This window comes from Equus quagga, chromosome 9 (assembly GCF_021613505.1).
Source record: "Equus quagga isolate Etosha38 chromosome 9, UCLA_HA_Equagga_1.0, whole genome shotgun sequence".
In the NCBI taxonomy this organism is placed as follows: Eukaryota; Metazoa; Chordata; class Mammalia; order Perissodactyla; family Equidae; genus Equus; species Equus quagga.
In genome coordinates, this window is record NC_060275.1 from 68,454,509 (window position 1) to 68,479,930 (window position 25,422).

Here is a 25,422-nt window from a genome sequence, read left to right on the forward strand (position 1 = left end):
CTGAGGAAAAAACACACCCCCAACCACAGCCAGCCCCAAGCAGGAGGGATCGCAACTCTTCCCTGAGAAGCACCGGATTCCGAGCTCCACATCAGGCAACCCAACCCTTAGATCTACACGGGAGAGACAGCCCCCAAAACACCTGACTTCAAAAACCAAAGCGGGGTAGCCCAGCAGTTAAGTTCTCGGTCCGCTTCAGCAGCCCGAACTCCGCTGGTTCGGATCCTTGCGTGGACATGGCGCCACTCATCGGGCCAGGCTGTGGCAGTGTCCCACACAGACAACCAGAATGACCTGAAACTGGGATATACAACTATGTACTGGTGCTTTCGGGAGAAAAAAGAAAGAGGACGATTGCCAACAGATGTTAGCTCAGGGCCATCTTCCTCACCAAAAAAAACCCACAAAAAAACAACAAAACCTCAAAGGGGATTAGATCCAGGAAACTATAAACTGAGGAACTGTAGGGAACGGAAATCCCGCTGTTTAAAGGGCTCGTGTACACTCATTGGACCCAGAAGCCAGCGCAAAAACACCAGCTGGAATAAGCGCTAAGAACATAAGTAAAAGAGACCCACTGCTAACGTTAAAGATTCTGCCAGAGAGGCAGGAGTCAGCTGGGACTCTCCCTCCACCCAGACGCGGGCACAGGCCACTTTCGCAGCCCCATTACTGCCCGCTGACTCGGCGGCCGCCACCCGGCCATTCTGCCTGTCACCCCTGGGCGCCCCGCCCACCCCTGCGTCTCCGCGGAGCCTCCAGCCAGGCACGGTAAGAACCCCGCCCACCAGCGCGCCCCCCCCCCCCCCCGGCCCCCCCCCCCCCCCCCCCCGCCCCGGAGCAGCCGCGCCCCCCTACAACCCCGCCGCCGCCCCTGACCAGCCGTGTCCCCCCAGGCCCCCAGCTCCGGAGCAGCCGTGCTCCGGGTCGACCCCGCCCCAGGCGTTCGCAGCGGTCGCGGGCTGCAGCGCCGGGGTGCCTTGCAGCGGGTCCGGGGTCCAGCCCTGCCCGTCCGCCTGCCCGTCCAAACAGAAAGAGAAACCTGTTTTCTCTTTCAGCTCTGTCCACCAGATATCTTGGAACGCCTGTTGTGCACAAGGAAATGAGACACACATATGCCCTGCACTAGGGGTGTGTGCAACCAAAACCTTATCAGGTAGGAAGTTTGTCGTTAGTGCCATCCAGCGACCCTGGGTACAGCAGAGCGGAACCCAGCTGGACCTTTTTCCGGTCTTTTTTTTTTTTTTTTTTTTTCCGTCGTCTCACCTTCCGGCGCTGTATCACATAATGCTCCCCTGCTGTTCCTACGGTTTCATGGCCAATTTTTTGGAAGTAGCTGGCCAGGTCCTTCGTAGTCTGTGTTAGACTGGAAGCTCTGATGAAACCTGGCCACCGTGGGTGACCCTGCTGGCATTTGAAATTCCCGTGGTGTACTTTCGGCATCACAGCAACACGCAGCCACCACAGTACAGGAGACGTGCTGTGGTTCCGCGACCAGGAAATGAACCCAGTGGCAGTGGTGAGAGAGCTGAATCTTAACTGCTACGCCTGAAAGGTAGGAAGTAAGGATTATTAAGAAAGTACAATACAGAGCTAAGAGGGCTCAGAGGCAGGAGAAATCACTTTTGGCCGAAGGGAGTGAGGAAGGCTCCTGGAGGAAGTGACTGTCATGAACTGAGGGGGCCTGAGAGGAGAAAGCATTCTTCGTGTGGAGAATGGTACCAGCAGAGGCTTCAAGGTCACCAAGCTGAGGGCACCTGGGCACAGGTGCAGTCCCTCTTAACATGGAAGCACCTATCACGCCCAAGGAGTACTGACAAATGAAACAGGGAATGACAGCTGGAGTCTCATTGTAGAAAACAGGGTGACACTTACTTTCATTATATATGCCATGGGAGCCATGGGATGTTGTAGGGCCAGAGAGGGGCATCACTGGAGCTGTGCTTGGGGATGATTGATTTGGCAGCAGTGTGTGTGTAGGATGGCTTGGGAGTAGGTCAGATAGGGGACTATTGCTTTAGTCCGGGAGAGCAAATGAGAAATTCAGCCAGAGCTGTGAAGTTAATGTGCAAAGCAGCACATGGTTTTAGGAGATTTTGTGGACCTAGAGGACTTGGCAACTGAAGGGACCAAAGAGAATATAGAGGAAAAACAAATTCCAGAGTTTTGTGCCTGGGTATTTTGGAGCATGGGTGATGCATTTGCAAAAATAGAAGACTCAGGAGTATACAGGGATGAGGTTGGGGAGGATAATAAATTTGGTTTTGAACAAGCTGTATTTGAATTGCCGGCAGTATATCCAGTTGGAGATGCCTGTTTCAGAGTGTTTAAGAGTGGAAGCCAAACTTACACCACCGGGACAGGAAAGGGAAAGGAGCCCGAGCGGGCAGATGTGGCGCAGTCGGGGTTCCTGGGGTTGAGGAGCCAGGGTGGCCAGGCCTGGCTGTGCTGAGTCGGTGGGGCCCCAGCGTCTGCGGAGGAGGAGGAGGCTGAGGAAGGAGAGTAGGTCTTGGATTTAGCAATTAGGAAGACACCAGTCACTTTTCAAAGAGTTGTTTTAGTGGAAAAGGAGGAAGATTATCCACAGTCTGCAATCTGTTCATCCTGTGACCTTTCCCACCTGGCCAGAGCGCCGGGCCAGGAGCCAGAGAGAATGGTTTCTAGTTCTGGCTCTGCCACTGCCTGTGTGGTGTGGGGCAAGTCATGCATGCCTAGACTGGCCTAGGAACACACGTCCCTTAATGACACCAAAAGAACCGTTTATTCCTAGCAACAGCTAATCGTTCATAGAACTAGTTCCATGGGACGTATTTCGGAAAATGCTGATATAGAGCCAGAATTTTAGATCCCTAAAGAACCCAAGAATCTTCTCCAGTTCTCTCATTTGACAAGTGAAGAAACTAATACTCAAATGCTAATTCAATAAACATTGATTTCAAATATATTATATCGATGGTGCCCAAAACAACCATATATAGCTATGCTTAACTCATTTTGGAGACTTGAAAATAGGCTCTGAGAAGTTAAACGACGTGCCCGGGACCACAGAGCAGCAAGTGGTGGAGTGAGATCTGAACCCACACCTCCTGAGTCGGCGCTTTCTCTGTCACACATTCTGCTGCGGCCCCGGTTGTCAGCACTGAATGCATTTAAAACTGGTTGAATGGAATATTAGCAACTTCAAATATTTTCCCTTTCTTAGAAGAAATGTATTCCAAAAGTTTAATTTGTGCTTCATTACATATTCATATTACTATTAGTTTATAAAAAGGGGGAAGAGTGCACGGCCAACAGTTCCTGAAGTTACATTTTAAAAACCAATAGAGCACTGGACTATGTGAAAGCTCATTATGTTCCACTCTGAACAGCAGGAAGAAGTACCCATGATGCCTGAATATACGTGGCACATTAAAAAATATTTTTAGCTAATCCCTCGATTGCTTACTCTTTCCTCTTACGGCTTGTTTCCTTTGTGTTGACCAATTCCATTTTCTTCACTGCGGGCTGCCTAACCCTGACCACAGCCTCCTTAACAGAGGTGTAAGGTGGCATTTATAAGGGGTTATTCTTTGACTTGATAAATAATTTCCTGTCTACCTTGACAAATAAAAATAGACAAACTTACTATTTTAGGAAATAACCTTGTAAAAGAACCAAGATGATTTTGCAAAAATTTGAGGAAAACAAGGAGTCCAATAGACTGTGTTGAATGTTGCTAAAACTAGCTATTTTAGACTTACTTTCAGTTCTATTTGATGTCATAAATAATAGAAACTTGGTTTACTCTATGTTAATCTCATTGAAATTCTCCAAGTGATAGAAGCAGTGGCTCAGAGTGTATTGGTGGCTCTGACATCAGGGGTCTGGATTCAGAATGTGGCTCTTCCTCTCGTTAGCTGTGTTAACCTCTCTGTACTTCAGTTTAACTGTCTTCACTTAAACAATAATAGTACAGTAGTCCCCCCTTATCTGCGCTTTCGCTTTTCATAGTTTCAGTTGCCTGTGGTCTGAAAATATTACATAGAAAATTCCAGAAATAAACAATTCATAAGTTTCAAATTGTGCGCCGTTCTGAGTAGCATGATGAAATCTGGCCATCACCCTCCATCCTGCCCAGGTTGTGAATCCCACTTTGTCAGTGTCTCCATGCTACGTCCACTACGTGCGTGTTAGTCACTTAGCTGTCTTGATTATCAGGTTGACTGTTGTGGTATCACAGAGCTCGTGATCAAGTAACCCTTATTTTACTTAATAATGGCCTCGAAGCGCAAGAGTAGTGATGCTGGCACTTTGGATATGCCAAAGAGAAGCCGTAAAGTCGTTTCTTTAAGTGAAAAGGTGAAAGTTCTCAACTAAATGGAAGGGAAAAAAATCGTATGCCACTGTCTGGGGGAAGAGCATGGAAAGCAGAGGGAACATAAAGCTCTGGGCGGGAATGCCTGGCATGGTGGAAAACAGCGGGGAGGCCAAGGCCGCAGCCTAGAATGCGGGCAGGGCAGAGATGTGCGATGAAAGGGCCTTGGCTTGTACTCTGATTGCATGGCGAACAGTGCAGGGTTCTGAACATGGGCGTGGCCTGATTTGAGAGAGAGGGAGGTGCGCCTTCTTCTCTCCCACCTAACACTGTCCCAAACACAAAACCTCTGCTCATTGTGTCTGCTCAGAAATAGTGGATGAACCAAGTAGGAAACACTGTAGGAGCCCAATGCTCCTAAGTGGATAAAGGGCCATGAAGGCACAGAGGCAGGATAGTCTTAGTCACTGGAAGTCTGGTTTTTCACAGACTATTCTGGATTTCATACAGCTCTTAGGTTTGTGAAAATCGAGCCTTTTCCTTTATAAGCCTGTATATCAAGAGTGTTCTGTTTCCTTGGCAAAGGCTGATCTGCTTCCGTGTGATGAGTAGATTATTGGAATCAATGAAAGCCTTTCCTGCTGCCTTACAGTTCACTGCAATCTTGGAAATAAGAAGTTGGATTTTTTTCTTGCCTAAAAAGTCCTGAAATGTTAAATACCTTGAATTGGATTGCAAGGGGCAGCTGTGTGCTGGTGCATTGCTGGGAGAGTCATGCCTGCATAATGCAGAATCTTCTCTTCCCTGGAAAACCCAACTTTTGTTAGAATGACAGCTTTCTAACTACTGTTTTTCTTAACTACAGATCACCTGTTATTCCTTATGGTAAAGACGGCGTCTGGCTGATGAGCAGCGTGGTGAGGCCGCCGAGGGAGGCGGAGGTGCAGACCTGGGAGACGGAAGAGGATGACATGGCGGAAGGCGATTTAGGGTATGGCCTCGGAAGAAGGCCCGGTGGCATTTATGAAGTGCAAGTTTCACGTTTATTTACATCTAGGAAAAGATCAGATGGAAAGGACTTTAGCCCTCCCCCGTTTGCAAGAAATGAGGAAGAAAAATGTGGTGCCATTTTTCAGTATCCCAAGCATAAGAGCTTGCGAGACACATCTCCTGAAGGGTCCAGAATTTCCCATTACAGACGACAAAGTAGCACCGGTAAGAAGGCCTAGTCCTCTCCTTCCTCCTCCCCTGTGAATTTTATCAGTGCTGTCACCCTGACAACACATGGAAACAGATCACTGTAGTGGATTTTAGAAATTTATCTTTATTCACTTCTTGGGATTAGTGATAGTACAAAAGTAATCGATGTTTCTGTTTCCAAGTCTTGTCCACATTGCAAAGTACAGCAGTCACATTCTGCCTTGATACCTCTTTGTTAGTGCTGTCAGTAGGTGATTGCCTACCTAGCTTTTTTTGTGGTGTAGTGGTATGCTTCGTTTATCCTTTTTTTTCCTTATTCCACAAGTGTTTATTGGGTGTCTATTACATGTCCAGGACAGCTGTAGGCTCGGAGAATATCCTCAGTGAACAAAATAGTCAAAGGCCTTAATGTCATGGAGTTCACATTCTAGTAGAAGAGACAGAAGATAAACCTACAAGTCAACAGCTGTATAGTATCAGGCAGTGGTCAGTGAAGGGACAGTGAGTAACTGGAGGGCCGGGGTGCTGCTGTTTCAGGCGAGGGTCAGGGGAGGCTTCTCTAAGGAGATGAGTTTGAGCACCGGAATGAATCAGTGCCCAAGCCAGGTGCTCATCTGAGGAAAGAGTGTTCCAGGTAGAATACGTATGCTTCCATTTATTTTAGGGATATCATGAAATTCTCAAAAATTATCGAAACAAAATTAATCTTAATTTATTATATCCAAAAAATAAATTATGTCTTAACTTAAGGAAAGAGTAAAATTCAGAATCATATTGTGATAGAATGTTACAGCTCCGAAGTGATTGGGAACCAAGCACAGCTCTTTTGTGGCCCAGTCTTTTGTAATCCATGTTGTAAAACTTCTCCCTCCAAAGTGGAACGAACACATATTAGAACAACACAAAAGTAAATTAAGAAACATGGTTTCAGATTTACAAAAAACATGTTGCAGCTGGAGATCTATCCCCATCTTTCAAAATCCTTTGTGAAATTAGGATGGGATTATTTATGTATTTTTCTTCCAGTTCCTTATCATGCATAGGTGATGGATCCTGTTTTGCAAGCAAGATGTTGAAAACTGGACATGATGCTGAGATGTCTTTATAAAAACATGAGGAAACCCCTGGGATATAAACAAGATGTAATAGTGATAGTATGAGCTCCTATTTTGTTGGGTTATGAACTTTTGTCTTTTTATCAAAATTGACCTGATCCTAAGTAAGAATATTGTCTTAGTTTCCTATTACTAGTAGGTAATTTCCAAATTACCAGAAATTTAATGGTTTAAAACAACACAGATTTATTATCCTACAGTTCTGTAGGTCAAAAGTCCAAAAACAGGTTTCCCTGGGCTAAAATCAGGATGTAGGCAGGGGTGCATTCCTTCTGGAGGCTGTAGAGGAGAACCCATTGCCTTGCCTTTTCCAGCTCCTAGAGGCCACCTGTGTTCCCTGGCCTGTGGTCTCTTTCCTCCATCTTCAAAGCCAGCCATGGCTGATTGAGTCTTTCTCAAGCTGCATCACCCTGACACTGACGCTCCTGCTTCCCTCTTTCATTTGTAAAGACCCTTGGGAGTCCATTGGACCCATCTGAGTCATCCAGGACAGTCTCCTATCTCCAAGTACTTAATTCCATCACACCTGCCGAGTCCCTTTGGCCATGTATTCACAGGTCCTGGGGATTAGGATGTGGACATCTTGGGGGGCCATTATTCTGCTCACCACAGGTGTTAACAGAACAGAACCTGTCATTGCCAACCCACTGTCAGTTTTGTCCCTCCTCGGAACCCTGGATCGTCAGAGCAAAAACATGATTTAGATTTTGTCTTGGATGCTGTCCTGTTGATGAAAGTTCAGAATAGCAAAGAAAAAATTTTGAGAAATTTTGAATGTCCTTCAAAGATATTCTTTCTAAATTGTTTTTTCTTCCTTTTATTTCATCTTATCTTTTTGTCGTAGTTTACCACTTTGATGTTTTTATATTCCCAGTGAGACTGCAAGGAAAATGACTCTCGTGGGAAGCTCAGTTTCATGTCTCAATTGATCACATTAAGGGGTGGATAACTGAAGTAAAGGAGACTTGTAGTCACTCTCTTTGGAAAGAAATTAAATTCAGGTTATTTCTTAGATATCCATTTCACTATATTGATCAAACTTAAGTCAAACGCCAAAATTTATTTATTTCACTCACCAACATTCATGTTTTTTATATTGTGTTTGGATGTAGTAATTAACTAATTTATTAACAACAGTTTTAATTTAGGGCCCTTTTCTTTAGAGTCTTTTTATTCAAAAATATGTGTCTTTTCATTTGTGAAACATTTTAAGCTACTTATTTTATCATTATTTGGTTTATTACAATTCTTTTCTCTTTGCAATTTAGGAGAAATCTGTATTTGATATTTTGTAAGCAAATTTACTGTATTTAACTAGTTAAAGAAAATATTCAACTTTTTGTCCTAATAGATTCTAATTCAGAATTGTCAAATGTCGAATTGAAGCGACGTCTTCAGGAAACTTTAGAGGTGGGTACTCTAATGGAAAAATTCTCATGTGAATAAAGTCCACCGATAGATATTTTGTGTAAGTAATACTAAAATTATCTGAAAGGCAATTCTTGATGAACCACGGTGTAAAGTTCATACCTTTCAACTGGCCTCCTCTGTTTCTTATCCTCCTCATCTCTCAAAAAGGCTATTTATGTGTCCTTTTGCCCCTAATCCTCTACTCCTCTAATCTCCTCCTGGAGAAGACACTTATCACTTCCTTCCATCTGTCTTCCCTGGATGTATGGCTTGAAATAACCTGACGTAATTTCACCCCTTTGAACTTAGAAGACTAGAATGTGTCCCAGGTGGTCTGAGGAGCAGTCCAGCCTGCTGGGAGGAGGCTCTGTACGGGGCGCCTAACCTTCAGGAAGCAGGAAGCCATGTTAGTGTGTGTGTGAGATTCTTCTGGTGAAAGCTACAACAAAGATTTTTCTTTCTTTCTCATTTCTGGAGGCTAGAAGTCCAAAATCAAGGTGATGGTGGGCCGTGTTCCCTCTGAAGGGTCTGGAGGAGAATCCTTCTTTGCCCCTTCCTAGCTTCTGGTGGTTGCTCCCAACAATCCTTGACATTCCTAGGCTTGTAGCTGCATCGCTGTAGTCTCAGTGGTCATTGGACCGTCTCTCCTGTGTGGCTATGTCCAAATTTACCTCATCTTTAAGGACACCAGTCTTTGGAATGGGGCCCACCTTAATCCGTATGACCTCATCTTTACTTAATTACATCCGCAAACACCCTATTTCCTAATAAGGTCACGTGCACAGTAACAGGGGTTAGGACTGAAACATTTCTTTTGGGGGGACACAATTCAAACTACAACAGCTGCTCTAGCTGTGTGAATAAGTGTGTGCTTATTTTATGTGGTCCAAAGATTTTTTTCAAATTATTAGCTGTGTGGCTTAGATGGGTAAGAGCAAAAGATTTTGGCTTTCAGTCGCAACTGGCACCTGATAGTGAGGCTCTCAAATTTAGCCTTTCTGGTCCACTTATAAAGCCTAGAGGAATTTCCAGCCTCATTCGTAAGGTCAGAGGGCTTTGAATGAAAGTACTTGTTGAGCTTAAATGTACACCGTGCAAACTGACCATTTTGGGTTGCATATCTTGCGGATAGGAAGGCTAATTTTTATTTCTGTCCTCAGGAGGTAGAAATTTTAAAAACTGAACTTGAGGCATCTCAGAGACAACTTGAAGGTAAAGAGGAAGCAATGAAAATTCTTCAAAGCATGGTGAGAAGTTATTTTTAAACTTTTATCACTCATACATTTCAATAATAAGTGATATGGTTTTAGCTTTTAAAACAAAAGCAGCAGTGCTTAATATAATTGATTTTCTTTTTGAGGTATAGATTTTTTTAAAGCTTTGCTGAGGTAGAACTTACATGCCATGAATTTCACTCATTTTAAGCATACAATACAATTCATTTTTACTAGGCTTAGAGTTGTGCAACCATCACCACAAAGTTTAGAACATTTCTAACACCCCAAAAAAGGAAGCTCGTACACATTAGAAGTCGCTCCCCATCCGCATCCTCAACCCCAGACAAACACTAATGTACTTTCTGTCTTAGAGAGTTGCCTTTTCTATTTCATATATATATAGGATCATACAATATGTGTCTGGATTCTTTTGCATCTGGCTCCTTTCGGTTAGCATGTTTTCAAGGTTTACACATGGGGTAGCATGTGTCAGTAATTTCTCCCTTTTTATTGCCAAATAATATTCCTTTGTCTGGATACCGTACAGCACATTTTGTTTATCTGTTCACCCCTTCATGGGCCTTTGGGCTTCCACTTTTTGGCTATTATGAATAACACTGCTATGAACATTTATGTGCAAGTCTTTGTGTGGGAAATTCGTTTATTCATTCTCACATTCACTGAGAAAGAGCTAAATAAAAATCTTCTGACTTTTGAACTATCAAACTCTAAAAAACGTGGTCCCTGTGGCAATTCTCAAGTTAATTTCCTCTTGTCTTAAAATAAAAATATGAACGTCACCATGCCTATGGGAGTGATTAGAAATTTAATTTATACTGATGCAATTTTTGTTTTTCTTAGGCAATATTTGGCAAAGCCACAAGTCATACCCAGGCAGTGCTTCAAAAGACTATGGAACAAAAGAGATCCTTGGAGAAGGTATTTGCCACTTTGAGCATGGACTTGTTCCATCCCAAAAGCTTTCAAATAGCACTTGTTTAAAATCATCGTACTAATGGCTGTGTCGTGTGTGCATCCCCTCTGCTAGTTGTGCTTTAGTTTCATATGGCCGCTTCCCTTTTGGTCACTTCACGTTTCAAGTGGTCCTTTTCCTTGGTCACTTACAATCCAAAATAGATTGTCGCATGGGCAAAGAATTAAGGTTTATTTCCCCATTTTAAGGTATTAGGAGGCCTGCCAAACTGGCATTTCCTATTTTCTTCTTCTTTTCCTTTTTTTTTTGTCCTCCACTTGCCTGGCAGAGCCTGCCTCTTTCTGACCATCTCCTCATCACTGGAAAGGCAGTGAGGAGTCACCTTAGATGGTCACATGCCTGTGCCTGTCGTACCCTCCCTTGCTGGGACTGTCCTGGGCTCAGACCCCAGGAGTGTGTTTTGCTCATGGGGTCTGCATGGGTTGGGGGCGGGGGCGATGAGAAATCTCACTAGGTTTGAGCCAGCAAATTTTGAAGCTAAACAATCTGAAATTTTCCCTCTAGTAAGCAAGCTTTGGCAAAGGTTTTTTTGAGTGCTAAAGAGGCCTGTTATATGTGTTTACAAATGTCATAGACTCTTTGAACGATAATTTTTTTCTTTTTAACCTATTTCTGTGAAATGATTAAATGACTTATTTCGGCTATTGACATTGTCTTGCAATGATTTATTTCTAATAATTTTCCATGAAAGTGCTGTTTTCTTTCTATAGGAAATAAATGCCTTGCAGTGGGAAATACAATTTGATCAGAATAGATTTAAAAATATAGAGGAATCTTGGACCCAAAAATATGACAGGTTTGTATATTATTATTCCATAGTTTTTCTTTGGAAATCTTTAAAGTGTGTGTAATTCAAATACAGCTTAGGCTTTCTTCTTCTTTGAGCTAAGTGTAAATATTATAAAATTCTAATGGGTTATTCACTTACCAGTTCCATATTTTTCTGTTAGTGTTAATTAAAAAAAAATGTATGGTAGAAACTTAAAGTACAGTCTGAGAGTCATGTTTCCCAAGTTATTTTAGCATTGGCACTGTTTTTTCAAATGCAGTCTTTTGAGCAAGACTTTTATTAGTGGGAATTTATTTAATAACTTTAAATTATAACATACATTTATTATAAAGTCAGTCGTTGAGAAATTGATTTGCTATCTGGGATTATAGATGGCTTTAGTACCTAATTTTTTAATTAATTTCTTTTTTTATTGAGTTCATAATAGTTTACATCATTGTAAAATTTCAGTTGTGCATTATTTCTCGTCTGTCACCACATAGGTGCTCCCCTTCACCCCCTGTGCCCATCCCCCACCCCCCACCCCGCTTCCCCTGGTAACCACTCAACTGTTCTCTTTGTCCATGTGTTTGTTTATATTCCACATATGAGTGAAATCATCTGGTGTTTGTCTTTCTCAGTCTGGCTTATTTCGCTTAGTATAATTCCCTCCCGGTCCAACCATGTTGTTGCAAATGGGATGATTTTGTCTTTTTTTCTGGCTGAGTAGTATTCTGTTGTATAGATGTACACCACATTTTCTTTATCCAGTCATCAGTGATGGGCACTTGGATTGTTCCATGTCTTGGCTATTGTGAATAGTGCTGCAGTGAACATAGGGGTGCATATGTTACTTCGGGTTGTTGATTTCAAGTTCTTCGGGTAGATACCCAGTAGTGGGATAGCTGGGTCATATGGTATTTCTCTCTTTAGTTTTTTGAGGAATTTGCATACTGTTTTCCATAGTGGCTGCACCAATTTGCATTCCTACCAGGAGTGTGTGAGGATTCCCTTTTCTCCACACCCTCTCCAACATTTGTTATTTTTAGTTTTGGTAATTATAGCCACTTTAACAGGTGTAAGGTGGTATCTTAATGTAGTTTTGATTTGCATTTCCCTGATGATTAGTGATGTTGAACATCTTTTCATGTGCTTATTGGCCATCTGTATATCTGCTTTGGAAAAATGTCTGTTCATATCCTCCGCCCATTTTTTGATCGGGCTGTTTGGGTTTTTTTGTTGTTGAGTTGTGTGAGTTCCTTATATATTATGGAGATTAACCCCTTGTTGAATGTATAATTTGCAAATATTTTCTCCCAATTGTCTGAGAAGACATGGTATTCGAAAAGATCCTTTTAAGTTTGATGTCACAAAGTGTATTACCTACATTTTCTTCCAGAAGTTTTATGGTTTCAGGACTTCAAGTCTTTGATCCATTTTGAGTTTATTTTTGTGTATGGCATGAGATAATCATCTACCTTCATTCTTTTGCATGTGGCTGTCCAGTTTTCCCAACACCCTTTATTGAAGAGATTATCTTTTCTCCATTGTATGTTCTTGGCACCTTTGTTGAAGATTAGCTGTCCACAGATGTGTGGTTTTATTTCTGGGCTTTCAGTTCTGTTCCATTGATCTGTGTGTCTGTTTTTGTATCAGTAGCATGCCGTTTTGATCACTATGGCTTTGTAGTACGTTTTGAAGTTAGGGATGGTGATGCCTCCAGCTTTGTTCTTTTTTCTCAGGATTGCCTTAGCAATTCTGGATCTTTGATTACCCATATGAATTTTAGGATTCTTTGTTCTGTTTCCATGAAGAATGTCATTGGGATTCTGATTGACTGCATTAAATCTGTAGATTTCTTTAGGTAGTATGCACATTTTAACTATGTTTATTCTTCCAACCCATGTGCTTGGAGAATTTATTATTTCTTAACTTTTAATTTGAGATAATTGAAGACTAACAGAAAAGTTGCAAGAACAGTACAAAAAATTCCTATATATCTTTCTCCAAGATTCTCCAGATTTTAACTCTTTACATTTGCTTTATCGTTCTTTCTCTCCTTCTTTCTCTCTTTGTAGTTAAGTATATAGATATAGATAGATAGAATTTTTTTCTAACCATTTAAGAGTAAGTTGCATATATAAGCCCTGTTGCTCTAAATAGTTTAGTTTGTATTTTTTTAAAAATGGACATTCTCTTTTATAACCATAGTGTAATTATCAAAATCAAGGCCTTAACCTAATACTATTATTTAATCTACAGACCTTATTTAGATTTGCTGATTATCCTAATTATGCCCTTATAGCAAAAGAGAAAAACACTTCCCCTGCTCCAGGATCCAATCCAGAATCACACATTGTATTCAGCTGCCATGTCTACCTTTTAGTCTCCATTAATCTGAAACAATTATTCAGTGTTTCTTTGCCCTTGACATTTTTTTGAGGACAGGCCAGTTACTTTATAGAATATTCCACAATGGGGATGTCTGCTGTTTCTCGATTCAATCTGGGTTATGTGTTTTGGGCAATATGACCATGGGAACAGTGTTCTATTCTTAGTGCATCGTACCAGGAGGCCTGCGACGTTGCTCTGTCCCGTTCCTAGGGTGTGATTCTTGATCACTTGGTTGGGGTGTGCTGTCTGCCCTCATTCTCCACTGTAAAGTCACTGTATTTCCCCTTGTAATTAATAAGCATCCTGTGGGGAGACACTTTGAGAGTATGTAAATATACTGTGACTTAGACTTTCACCCACTAGTTTTTACATCTACTGATTATTCTGCCTGAAGCAATTATTGCTACGATGGTTGCCAATGGTAATTTTCTAATTCCATTATTCCTTCTACATTTATTTGTTTGCATTTTACTGTAAGAAAGAGCTTTTTCTTCTCCCCCTTTGTTTGTTTATACCAATATGGATTCATGGATTCTGGCATTATTCAATGGATTAAAAGCCATTACTATCATAATTTCCTTTGATGCTTAAAATTTTCCAACTTCCGTCAATGGGAACCCCTTCAAGTTGGCTCCTCTGGCTTTTGATGCCTTCCTATTATTCTTTGAGCACTTTCTTGCTTACACTTTTTCAGAATTCCGTTTGAAAATCACAGACCTACAGTCTTAGGAAGAGGTTGTGCTAACAAAGGTGCTTTATTCTTCAAGGTCTAAAGACCTTGCTTGAGAAACCTATTTCACCATTTTAATTAGTTTGTTAAGTAATTCATGGAAGAAGAATGCCTTAGGTTTACATTTCACTTTTAACTGAGAAGATTTAACATCATGACCACCATTTTAATGATCTGAGGCCAATTCTGAGCAGAGCACATAACATTCCCCACAAACATGATCACAAAATATTTTGATGGGTATTTTATTAAAAATTGCAAATTGACCAGATGATTTGGCTTCTGTTTTTAATTAGAAAAACAATTTTTTTAAGCCTCTGATCCTAGGCAATTTAGGAACTCTTGTAAGTAATTCCAATTTTTATTCAATAAATAAAGTTCCCTATGTATCTTTTTATTTTTTTGCTTTTTTTAAAATTGAGATATAATGGACATATAACATTGTATTAGTGTCAGGGGTAACATAATGATTTGATATTTTTATATATTGCAAAATGATCACCATAATAAGTCTAGTTAACATCTATGACCATACATAGGTATAAATTTTTTTCTTGTGATAACTTTTAAGATCCACTCTCTTAGCAACTTTCAAATATAAAATACAGTATTATTAACTACAGTCACCATGCAGTACATTCCATCCCCGGGACTTATGTATTGTACAGTTGGAAGTTTGTACCTACTCTGTATCTTTTTATGCAAGTTTTGAAGGTGGCGTAAGCATATAGTTGGTGTTCAAATGGTTATTAAGTTGATTAAAACTTTAGTAAAGAGAATGAGTATTCATAATGGATGCCTTAGAGGTATTTCTGATTCTGATTCTCTCTCCACTAGGTATACAGAAGGGTTACCACAAAATCTTACCACATTCCTTTGAATTGTTTTTGTTTTGTGATACATATAAACTCAAGACTGTTTTGAAGTAGGAAAAATTATATTTGGGTTTTTGTGTTTTAGTTATGGGATAAAAATATTCTCATTCAACTCTGAAGTGTTAATGTTTTAGTTATTTATTTGGAGGGTACTTTTTTCCTAGGCTAAACTGTGAAAATGAAGTCCTCAAGGAAACTCTGAAACTGAAAACAGAAGAAATTAAAATGCTCAAGTCTGAAAATGCAAGTAAGCGTGGCATTTTGATGATTCTGTAAAAATATGCTACCAGATCAGTTTTATGTAGAATGTCCTGTGTTGAGAACACATATCAGTAGACAAAGTGCCAGTATTTCGAAGCAGTTTATTTAAAGGACAAGAGAGAGGAGAAATGCATCAATTAGGTTTTTTTAAGTTAAAAAAATTTTGAGGTGAAATTCACATAAAATTAACCATTTAAAAGTGAACAATTCATAACATTCATAATATTGTGCAACCGTCTAGTTCTAGAACATTTCCATCACTCCAAATAAAACCTCATACTCATTGAGCAGTTTCTCCCCATTTTCCTTTACCCTTTAGTTTTTATGCTCATGTCAAACAAAACGGTGGAGCACCTGATGTTGGAGGAACCTGAGTAGGGTGTGTTTCACTGGGACACTAGTAGGAAAAGTTTATAATTGTTTAGTTATTCAACATTATTTTCTCTCAGAAAATCTCCAATGACTTTATTACTAATACAAATATTCTTAATTTTTCAAGATATTATTTGACTCATTAAGAACTTGAAATTTTTTATGTATATATGTGTGTACACACACATACACACACACACACACGTCTCTCATATAATGAGCCACCTTATGACAAAAGTTAATGAAAGAATATTAAGGGGTTTTAAGAATATTAAAGTGGTACCAACTTTTTATAGAATTTTAAGAGGAGATGTTGATTCTCTCTTCTTGGCAGAAGCAGAAACTTCTTTAAAATAGAAGAAACTGGTTTAAAGTGGTGGCTTGAAGGGGTCAAAATAAGCTCTGAATCAGGTCACGGGCCCGAGAGAGGCACTTTCTGCAGTGCAGAGACTGTGGCAGCGCCCCTGGGTGGGAGCTGCACACACAGATGGTGCTTCTCAACGCCAGTGAGTTGAGCTGACGGAGATTTCTCCTGTGTTAGCTTAGTTCTCAGCACAGAAGCTGCTCATGGCCACAACCCCTCCCCCTTCCTCTCTACCACTCCATCCTGATGCAAGAGGGGAAAAGTTACTGTTTTCTGCTCTCCAGGAGATAGCAGGACCTCTCTTGTTCTCAAATGATTTATTTTTCTCATAATAGAAAAATCTGATAGTTTGGATAGCTGGTACATTTGACATAATACATGAGATCTTACCTGGTCGTCTCACTAACCACGAAGTCTCTGAATAATTTGCCTTTGTCTAAGTTTCTCTTTGACAATCCTACAAATTTTCCCAGAGCAAATGAAGATCAGGCTTCGGTTGCAAAGTTAAGATACTTCCACATTAAAAATAACATTTTATCTAGAGTTATATGTGTATTATCTCACTTGATACCCACTATTCTATCAGATGGATTTTCTGGATGGAGCTAGATTTTGTGGGAAGCGTCAACTGTATATGCATTGATTGTAAGAAATGAGGATATGATGTTGGTGTAACTAGATTAGGTGAGGCCGGAGTCAGACCTCATAACTAACACTTTCTTATATGGCCCTTCCTAGTTTTGAATCAACAGTATTTGGAGGCCCTCGCCATGCTTGGTATCAAACAACAGAAGATGGCTCAGGAAAACATGTGTCATGATGAAAGTGGCTTCTCAGAAGTTTCCGGTCTTGAGGTAGGTAAGCAGGTCTGAAAGTTTATCAGAAAGGAAATTTTCTACTTTTTTTTCTTTCCACCATCGCCGTCTACTACATGTTCTAGGGTAGCACCATGTCTAGCAATTTGAGGCTGAGTGAGAGAGGCCCATGGGTTTGCCCAGGTCAGTTCTTCAGCCTTTCTGGTATCACACCCTTCATGCATGACATTCTTAGACATTAGGGGATCGAGATGTGCTAGCCGCTTTCTGCCCCTTTTATTTCTTATTTTTACAGTTTTAGCAGCAGCTCTGTTAGAAGTGTCTCACATTACAAGATCAGAGAGTAGTATTTTTGGAGTGGTGGGATGATTGTTTTCCTCATTGCCATTAAAATTCACTCGTCATTTCTGAGTATGCAGCTCTCCCTGGCAGGGGCTGGCGGTAATGAATGCTGGGCCACAGGGCCAAGCCCACGAGGATGTTAATATTTGTTAGGTCAAGTTCCTGCCAGTACTCAGAACTATAGGAAACTGGTGCCAGGTTAAAGGTTTTGGAGAGTGAAAAGAAGGAAAGTAGAATTCCTTTATGTTTTTGATCTAAGTAACAACATTCTTTCCTCATTTGTAGTTAATTTCCATTTGGAAATCCATCCCCAAATCCTGGTCTCAGCTTTCTTCTTTTTGCTTTCCTCTCTAGTTTCTTTGACTCAGATGCTTGAATAGAAATGTGCATCTGTGTGTGTGTGTGTGTGTGTGTGCGCGCGCGCGCCCCTGTGTGTGTGTGTGTAGCTAGGCAGTGTGACACTTAGTCACGGGATAATGCTTTTGGATTTGAAGCTTGAAGTCCTCGGAGCCTGCCTTTGTCATGGTCCCAGAGGGAGCCCCTGTTCCTGTGCCAAAATGGCAGCGTCCGCTCAGAAAACGTTTCTGCAGCTCAAACAAGAGGTATCAAATTACCAAACAGTAAAAGCTTTGCTTTTGTTTCTCTGTTAATAGTAGAATAAACGGAAGTATCTGCAATAATCAGCTTTATTTTAGTAGTCATTGGCTATAGAACTTATAATTTTATACGATAGCATTAACATATAAACTGGATTTTGTTTACATGGTTCCAAAATACAAATAGTACTTTGCACAATATCATTGCCATGTAAAGTTGTTTGCTTAAGTTTGTAGTTAATATTTCCAAAATTCTGTTTGTCTATACATAGCCCTAAAATTACTGTATATTAGAGGAAAAGGTGCACTTACGCTTAAAGTCACTAGGATCCAGAACACTGATTAATGGGGAGATAAACATGAAGTTTATTAGCAAAGCAGCAAGGTACAGTGGGAGGAACCTTTATACCAGACAGGCCTAAGTTTGAATCTCAGCTCCATCATTTTCTAGCTGTGTGGCTTTGGACACAGAAGTTAAATGGCGGGTATTAACGAGTGTGGAGGGTTGTGAGAAACAGAGGAAGTAGACATATTTTTAGCACAGCACCACGCACATGCTAGCTTCTAAACAAATGTTAGCTGCCACTATAATTAGGCTTTAATAACAAATATAGTACATGGACCATAATTTTAAAAATATTTGACCGTTACTGAAGGTATGTAATTTAAAGTATTCAGAGTATATGGGAAAGCTAACAGCTAAACATTAACAGTTCATTAGGAAAAGTATAAGGTTACATAGATTAGAGTCGAGGTCATCTATCGGGGGTATCTGAAAGCTGATTTTCATTATTTTCAGTGGTATTGTCTGGACTGGCCCAAGGCAGAATTGAAATGCAGCCTTTGGCATCCTCCCTTTTTCCTCGTTGGGCAGGACACACACAGGGCCTGTCTAGGGTGATCTAGTTCAGAGTGGGTAGCTACTCCAGAAGAGAATCAGCAAGAACTAATTACTTTAGGCAGATGAAATAGATCAAAGACAGGAGACTGCATTTGCTAACCTGATCCAGTATCGAGGTGAGAATTGTTCTGGTTTTGCCTCTTACACCTCTCAAACTTTCTTTCAAAACCAGTTGGAACTTTTGCAGAAGAGTAAAGAAGAAGCTTACATAATGGCAGATGCATTCAGAATTGCATTTGAACAACAGTTAATGAGGAAAAATGACCAGGCATTAAGATTGACACAAATGGATAAAATGTGTAAAACATCAACAAAATGGATAAAATGGAAGCACCTTAAAGAGCATGGTAAATATGAATTATAAGGGCAATAATCAGGCATAATTTCAGTTGTTTTTGGTTATAATCAAAGTTGATTAACACAGTTAATACGATGGAGAATATAATTTAAATTTTGTATATCACTGTGATTTATTTAAAAATTTAGAAACCATGGGAAAAAGGGGGTCATTGGATGTTACATATGCAGATGAGCAATTGGGATCAACAAAACCATAAAATAACAGGAGAATCTCTTTTTTAGTACTCTTCTATTTCATTGAAACAAGACCATGTTTAGTGGGAAAAATTTATAATTAGAGCCCTTGATGATTAAAGGGCAATTGCCAAGAAGGAAGTAATATTGAAAATGACAGTGAAATCCAACATTAAATGTATCTATCTAATTACATTCTATTGAAATGTGTGATCCTGAAGAGACATGAGGGTTAGAGAAAAAAATCTTAAGTTGGACAAATTAATAAAATATTCTTATAAAAAACGAAACAGAAGTTAAGGTTTAGGTTTTGGTTCACAAGCCTATCAGAAGTCCATGGCCAGGAGGGCCGTCCCTGTGGCATAGTGGTTAAGTTGGACGCACGCTGCTTTGACAGCCCTGGTTTGTGTGTTTGGATCCCAGGCGCAGACCTACACTACTCATCAGCCATGCTGTGGCAGCAACCCACATATAAAGTCGAGGAAGACTGGCACAGATGTTAGCTCAGGGCTAATCTTCCTCAAGCAAAAAAAGAGGAAGATTGGCAACAGATGATAGTTCAGAGCTGATCTTCCTCAGGAAGAAAAAAAGGTCCGTGGCTATTTTTGAGTATCATTGTACTAGTGTAAACCACGTAGATAAAAATGGCCTGAGAGAATAAAATTACAATTGACGTAGGTCCTCCAGTATAAACAAAGTAGCTATTATTTTCTAGAAATTTTGGTTTCCCTAAATGGTCAATATCAGTTTTCATTTATCAGTATTGTGCATACAATTCATATAGCTTCAATTTAAAATTCCAATTAAATTCCAGTTTGAAACCACTATGAGTAAAGATTAAAGTGAAGTTTATAAGACGTTTAAATGTTTTAGTATTAAAATTCTGAGATGACTATATTTTTAAATATTTTCTACTATGTCAAATCTCTAATCCCAATTCCAATGTCTTATTTTCAGATGAACTTCAAAACTAATAAAAATCTTACATTAAAAACAAAACTTTTAATAGCAGATACCTATTCTGTTTGAAATATTTCAAATAGTATATATTAGTAATAGTATATGGGTCAAGTGTTGTGAATTTTAGCTTTACTTTACCCATCTCTTTGCTGAAATGGTTAAGAAGTAGCTTACAGGGATAATAAAATAGAAGTAGTAAACAAAAACTATGAAAGTAGATAAAAGCTGATCCTAAAGGCTATATGTTTAGAGTATTCATCAGGTGGAAGTCAGGGCAAAAAGGGAAAATACATTTCTCAACTCTCATTCTGAAAGAGGCATTTCATGTTGCCTGAAATTAACTCCTAAAAGCATTTTCTGACATGAGACTTACAGATGCCATTGAGCAAATATAATGGCTAAGTCCTCAACAGTCACTTACAATAAATATAAAATCATTATTTATATGGCTGTTTTCTTTAATAATCCCTTGATAAAAGCTGAAGGTATAACCTTCATGTCAAACTCAAGGTAGGTGATTTGCAAGGGAATTAAGCTAACAGTTCGTGTATTTAGCCTTTTAGGAATCAGTGGCAAACATTAAGAATTCTAGTTCTGTCATAGACAACAGATGTGCAGGTGATCTTCCTTAGGCACCCCTTTCCTCAGCGAGGCCCTTGCTGGGAGCTGGACTGCAGAATATTTACAGGGATACTCTGAGGACAGCCTTGGTGTGACTGAAGGCAAATCCCTTGGGAAATCTGATCTTAGTTGTTTTGTTGGTAGGTAGGGAGTGATGGGAGAAAGGAAAGGAGGGGAAAGGTGTGGTTAATCTTATGAAAGCCTATCACATTCTGTCACCCACATAGAAGGCCTCCAACTGTGCATGGAGGTTGGCTATAAGGATAGTGCTATGTAGACAAAGCTGGGTTTTTCTTAGGTAGATTCATATTCATTTCAGCACTTGAGTATGTACTTATTTTATATTCCAGAATTCCTGCCTTTCTTAGCCATTGACAAACCTCAGGAACTTTTCCATAAAAAATATTATTTGAAAGGTATAGCTCCCAATCTTTCTTTTCCATTAAGGTACTGAGAGAGACTAGAAGAAGAATTTAAAATAATTAATTTCTCTCTGAAAAGCCGTTACAAGTCCATGTAAGTTTCATTAGCTCTTTGTGAGTTTCTTAGTGACAAGACTTTGATTCATTTTATTAGTATAGCTCAATAATCAAGAGGCACAGGATGAGTGTTACAGGTCATCTTCTTTTGTTTGGTTCAAGTCTAAACTTTTCTTCTTGATGTGGCAGCTTAGACAAGTTCTGAGAGGTAGGTAATTAGCATGTTTCTTTTTTTAGACTGAAAATAGAGCACATATGAATCCACTCATCAAAGCTGGTGAGCACGTCAGCTTGTCTGGCTTTGCCCTTCGCCGCAGTTGCTTGCAGAAGAGGTCAGGCGTGAGCCCCAGTCACTGTGGTTTATCAGAATTGAAAGGGAATTGTCCCTTATCGCCTCTCAGTTTCCTATTAGGCCATCCAGAGCATTCCAAAAACATTCTTGAAATTTTCTTTGTATAAACCTGTAAATGTTGTACCTTCTGCTACAAACTGCATCCTTTCTGTGGATGAAGGACATCGGTGTACAAATTTCAGGGCGTGGACTCTTACACATTATGTCAGTACCTGGGCTAGATGCTTTTCAAAACTGTGTGTGTTTTTTTATTATGGTAAAATCTACAAAAAATTTACCATTTTAACCATTTTTAAGTGACATGAAGGACATTCACTTCATTATGTAACCATCACCGCCTTCCACCTCCAGAACCTTTTCATTTTCCCAGCAACTCTGTTCCCGTGAACACTGTGCTCTATAATTTAATGGCACAGCAACCCTGAGGCACAGGTACTATTATTCTCATTTCAGAGGCGAGGAAATGAAGCTCAGAGAACTTGTCCAAGGTCATGCAGTTAGTATGTGGCTAACCGAGGGTTCACGTCCAGGACTTTCTGGCTCTGGAGCAGAGAGGCCACCTGCGGCCTGCAGACACATTTGTTGGATCTGCATAAGTGTTCTTAAATAATGTGGATAAGTGCCTGACACTTAAAACTGGGATATTTCACATACAAATCTGGATCACTGGCTCCTCTGGAAGACTGAAATGATCTATAGCTCGGGCTGCGTTTTCTCCTGAGGGGCAGTGGTTGTTGGGGCTGAGTGACTGTGTGATGAGACAGCAGCAGGCAGGGCGTTGCTCTGGGTTTTCAGTGGCCCTGTCACCTATGTTTGCCATCCTGGCTCTAAAGTCTGGGCTCTTCCCACTACATTGTGCTGCCTGCCGCACTCGTGCAAGAGGTCTCCTGAAGAGGGCAGCTTCCTGACTGATGGAGGAGTGAATGAGCCCGGGTTCGTACTTACCTCTTTTCCTAGAAGAACATCTGAGAGTGTCTTTTTATGTCTTAAGTGGATTTTCATGTTCAATTTTAGGATTACCATCACAAAGTAGTAAGAAGACCTTACGGCAGAAACTATTGGGTATGCTCCCTTCAGAAAACACTTCTAAGAGGACTGAAGAGCAGGATAATCCTCAGGAAGTCTTGAAGATGCTAATAGATTTGGTTAGTATCTTTGCTTTCTTTTTGTTGCAGGTTGTGGTTAAGCTATTTTTTTTTGCTTCCTATTAATTCAACTCTTTATCACCCCATATTCGCCTTTTAAGCCCTTGTCCCAGCTGAGGTACCATCCTCCAGAGTCATGATCTCATTTCCTTAAACTCCCTGCATGCTCTTCCCACTTCTCCCATCCATGTTCTTCTTGTGCAAATTTAAAGCTCCACTTGTGAAAAAGGGGGCTCCCCGTCATTAACTCCAGATATCTCTGTCATCTGCACTTAGACATACAGTTCATGACAAGACATCCTTTTTATTCAGGAAATTTTAAAGTGTTCAAGGCACTTCCTCTCAAGGATTATATCCTTTAATCATTACCATAAGCCTGAAGTCAGTCCCATTATCCCCATGTCAAAGATAACTAAGAGACTCATGTTATATGAACATACTTACCTAGAGAAGCCTGTTAAAGTTATCTGCATATAAATATATAAAAGTTTTATATAACTTCAACATTCTTTTAGAGAAATAAGCACATGTTGATATTATGTATACATACATACACACACCATGTATATATTTGTCCCCCCTCTCTTCAGATGACTTACAAAATTTTCAACAGAAGGAATGCTGTTTTCTGTTCTTGCTTTAAAAAAAAAATCCTCAATAACATGTAGCATGCTGCTTGGGAGTTAGTGGACACCTAATTAATTTATTCACATTAACTGATGTGACAGATTGATGATTGAACATTTTGATGAAATATTTCTGACGCTAGTTCTATATTCTGTGATTTATTTACTAACTGGCACATTTTTAATTTCTGCGCATGCAGCTGAATGATAAAGAAGAAGCTTTGGCTCATCAAAGGAAAGTTAGTTATATGCTTGCTCGGGCATTGGAAAACAAAGACACTGCCTCAAAAGAGAATAAAGAAATAAGTCCTATGAAAGACAATTTTCCATTAAGAGACCCTTGGCAGAAAACTTCAGAATTCTCTGTTTCGCATGATCCTGTACATTCCAGTGCTCAAATTTTTAATTCTCTGGGCTGCATTTGTTCAGTCCAGGGCCTTCATACAGATCAAAACTACACAGGAACTCTGAAAAGATCCCATTCTTTGCCACCAAATATCGTGTTTGGAAGACAAACCAGTTGAAATTAGAACTGAGAGCTGTTTACATCAGGAGCCTTTGGAAAAGGATTGTGTACATGTTGCTACATCTCCAGAAGTTATACGTTTTCTGGGTATTTTTAATTTTTAGGAGGAAGCTTAAGTACTGAAAACATTTTCCACAAGAAATTTATTAGTATTCTGTGTTGACATATTTTATTTATAAATTACATTACTATACTTTATGAAATTTTTAGTATTTGCCAACGTCAAAAATAAAGAAACTCACTTTTAAGAAATACAAAAAAATAGTTATTTATATTGACCATCGGGATCTGTGACTGGCTGGCTTAAGCAACAATATAATTGTAAAGTAATGCTCTAAGAAATAATGCCTAGGAGTGACTGATGTTAACTTTTGAAATACATTTATCTTGTTTTATTTTTGTTTTTGAGGACTTTTCATTTGCCATATAAGGTTTTAAAATAATCTGCTTAATTTAACTTCAATAAAAAAGTTATTATAGTGGGACTTTGGCAGAAGTCTATTCAAAGGCATTGCTAGTTACCTTCATATCTTCTTTTTTTGTCCGAATGGTGACATTTGGTAGCCAGAGCTCACAGAATTCTGGCACTCAGACCATTCGCACTTAACTTCCTGGTTTTGACACTGAATTTTAGGCCATTTAATTTTACTTCTCTTTCTATAAATATTGCATAGTAATAATCTTTAATACCTTTTAAGAATATTCTATTAATAGCATACAACTATGTCAAAAGAAGTACATTACATTGTCAATAGTTACAATAAAACTTTTGTCTGATTATCACCTCTAGAGAAAACAAAAGATATGGCTATACTTAAATAGATGAGATGATAATAGGGTAATAAGGTAACAACATAAACCATTTATAAAGTGTTAAAGGAACAGCATTTAGTTGGCATTAATAAATAATAAAAGCTGAAAACTTGGCAAATAAATTTTGAAAAATGGAGGAATGATAAGGAACTACTGTTACCAGATATTAAAATGTATTGTCCTGATAGTAATATCAAGCTACCTTATTTAAAGCAGTGTGGTACCAGCAGGTCAATGGAATACGATAAAGACCATACACAGATCTAGTATATATAATTTAACATAAAATAAAAGGTAAAGAAAGATTTGGGATGATTTAACAATACCAAAATTGGAAGTGTAAAAAAAAACAAATCAAATTACAAAAACTAGAAAGGTTCTTTCTTAATATGTGTGTATATGCATGTAATATATGTGTATATAGTCATGGGCCACACAATGTTTCAGTCAACAGTGGTCCCACAAGATCAGTATCAGATAGCCTAGGTGTGTAGGCTGTACCATCTAGGTTGGAGTAAGTGCACTCTATGATGTTCACAACAATGACGAAATTGCCTAATGATACATTTCTCAGAATGTATCTCCTTACTGCAATTAAATAAATAAATAAAATTTAAAAAAAAAGAATATATCTCCATTGTTAAGTGATGCATGTCTGTAGTATATACATAAAACAATATATAAATTGATAAAATTTGTAATGCTCCAGTTGACAGA

At 39.5% G+C, this 25,422-nt stretch overlaps 1 protein-coding gene across 3 annotated transcripts in view; it reads left to right on the plus strand.

Moving 5' to 3' along the window:
* The window catches only part of CCDC125 (coiled-coil domain containing 125), a 57,377-nt gene extending 32,185 nt beyond the window's left edge, over window positions 1–25,192 (plus strand). Inside the window, exons 1-12 of one of the 3 annotated variants that reach the window (XM_046672410.1) lie at window positions 484–771; window positions 5,160–5,509; window positions 7,961–8,019; window positions 9,180–9,266; window positions 10,098–10,175; window positions 10,941–11,026; window positions 15,163–15,245; window positions 16,734–16,849; window positions 17,647–17,754; window positions 18,822–18,996; window positions 22,610–22,740; window positions 23,567–25,192. In XM_046672410.1, the coding sequence (XP_046528366.1) occupies window positions 5,200–5,509; window positions 7,961–8,019; window positions 9,180–9,266; window positions 10,098–10,175; window positions 10,941–11,026; window positions 15,163–15,245; window positions 16,734–16,849; window positions 17,647–17,754; window positions 18,822–18,996; window positions 22,610–22,740; window positions 23,567–23,890 (1,557 nt within the window). In that variant the 5' untranslated portion in view covers window positions 484–771; window positions 5,160–5,199 and the 3' untranslated portion in view covers window positions 23,891–25,192. Of the gene's footprint in view, window positions 1–483; window positions 772–1,260; window positions 1,556–5,159; window positions 5,510–7,960; window positions 8,020–9,179; window positions 9,267–10,097; window positions 10,176–10,940; window positions 11,027–15,162; window positions 15,246–16,733; window positions 16,850–17,646; window positions 17,755–18,821; window positions 18,997–22,609; window positions 22,741–23,566 lie in introns of those variants that run through there. The other 2 variants (XM_046672407.1, XM_046672408.1) reach the window with 2 other exon arrangements.
* The last annotated feature ends 230 nt before the right edge of the window (window positions 25,193–25,422 follow it).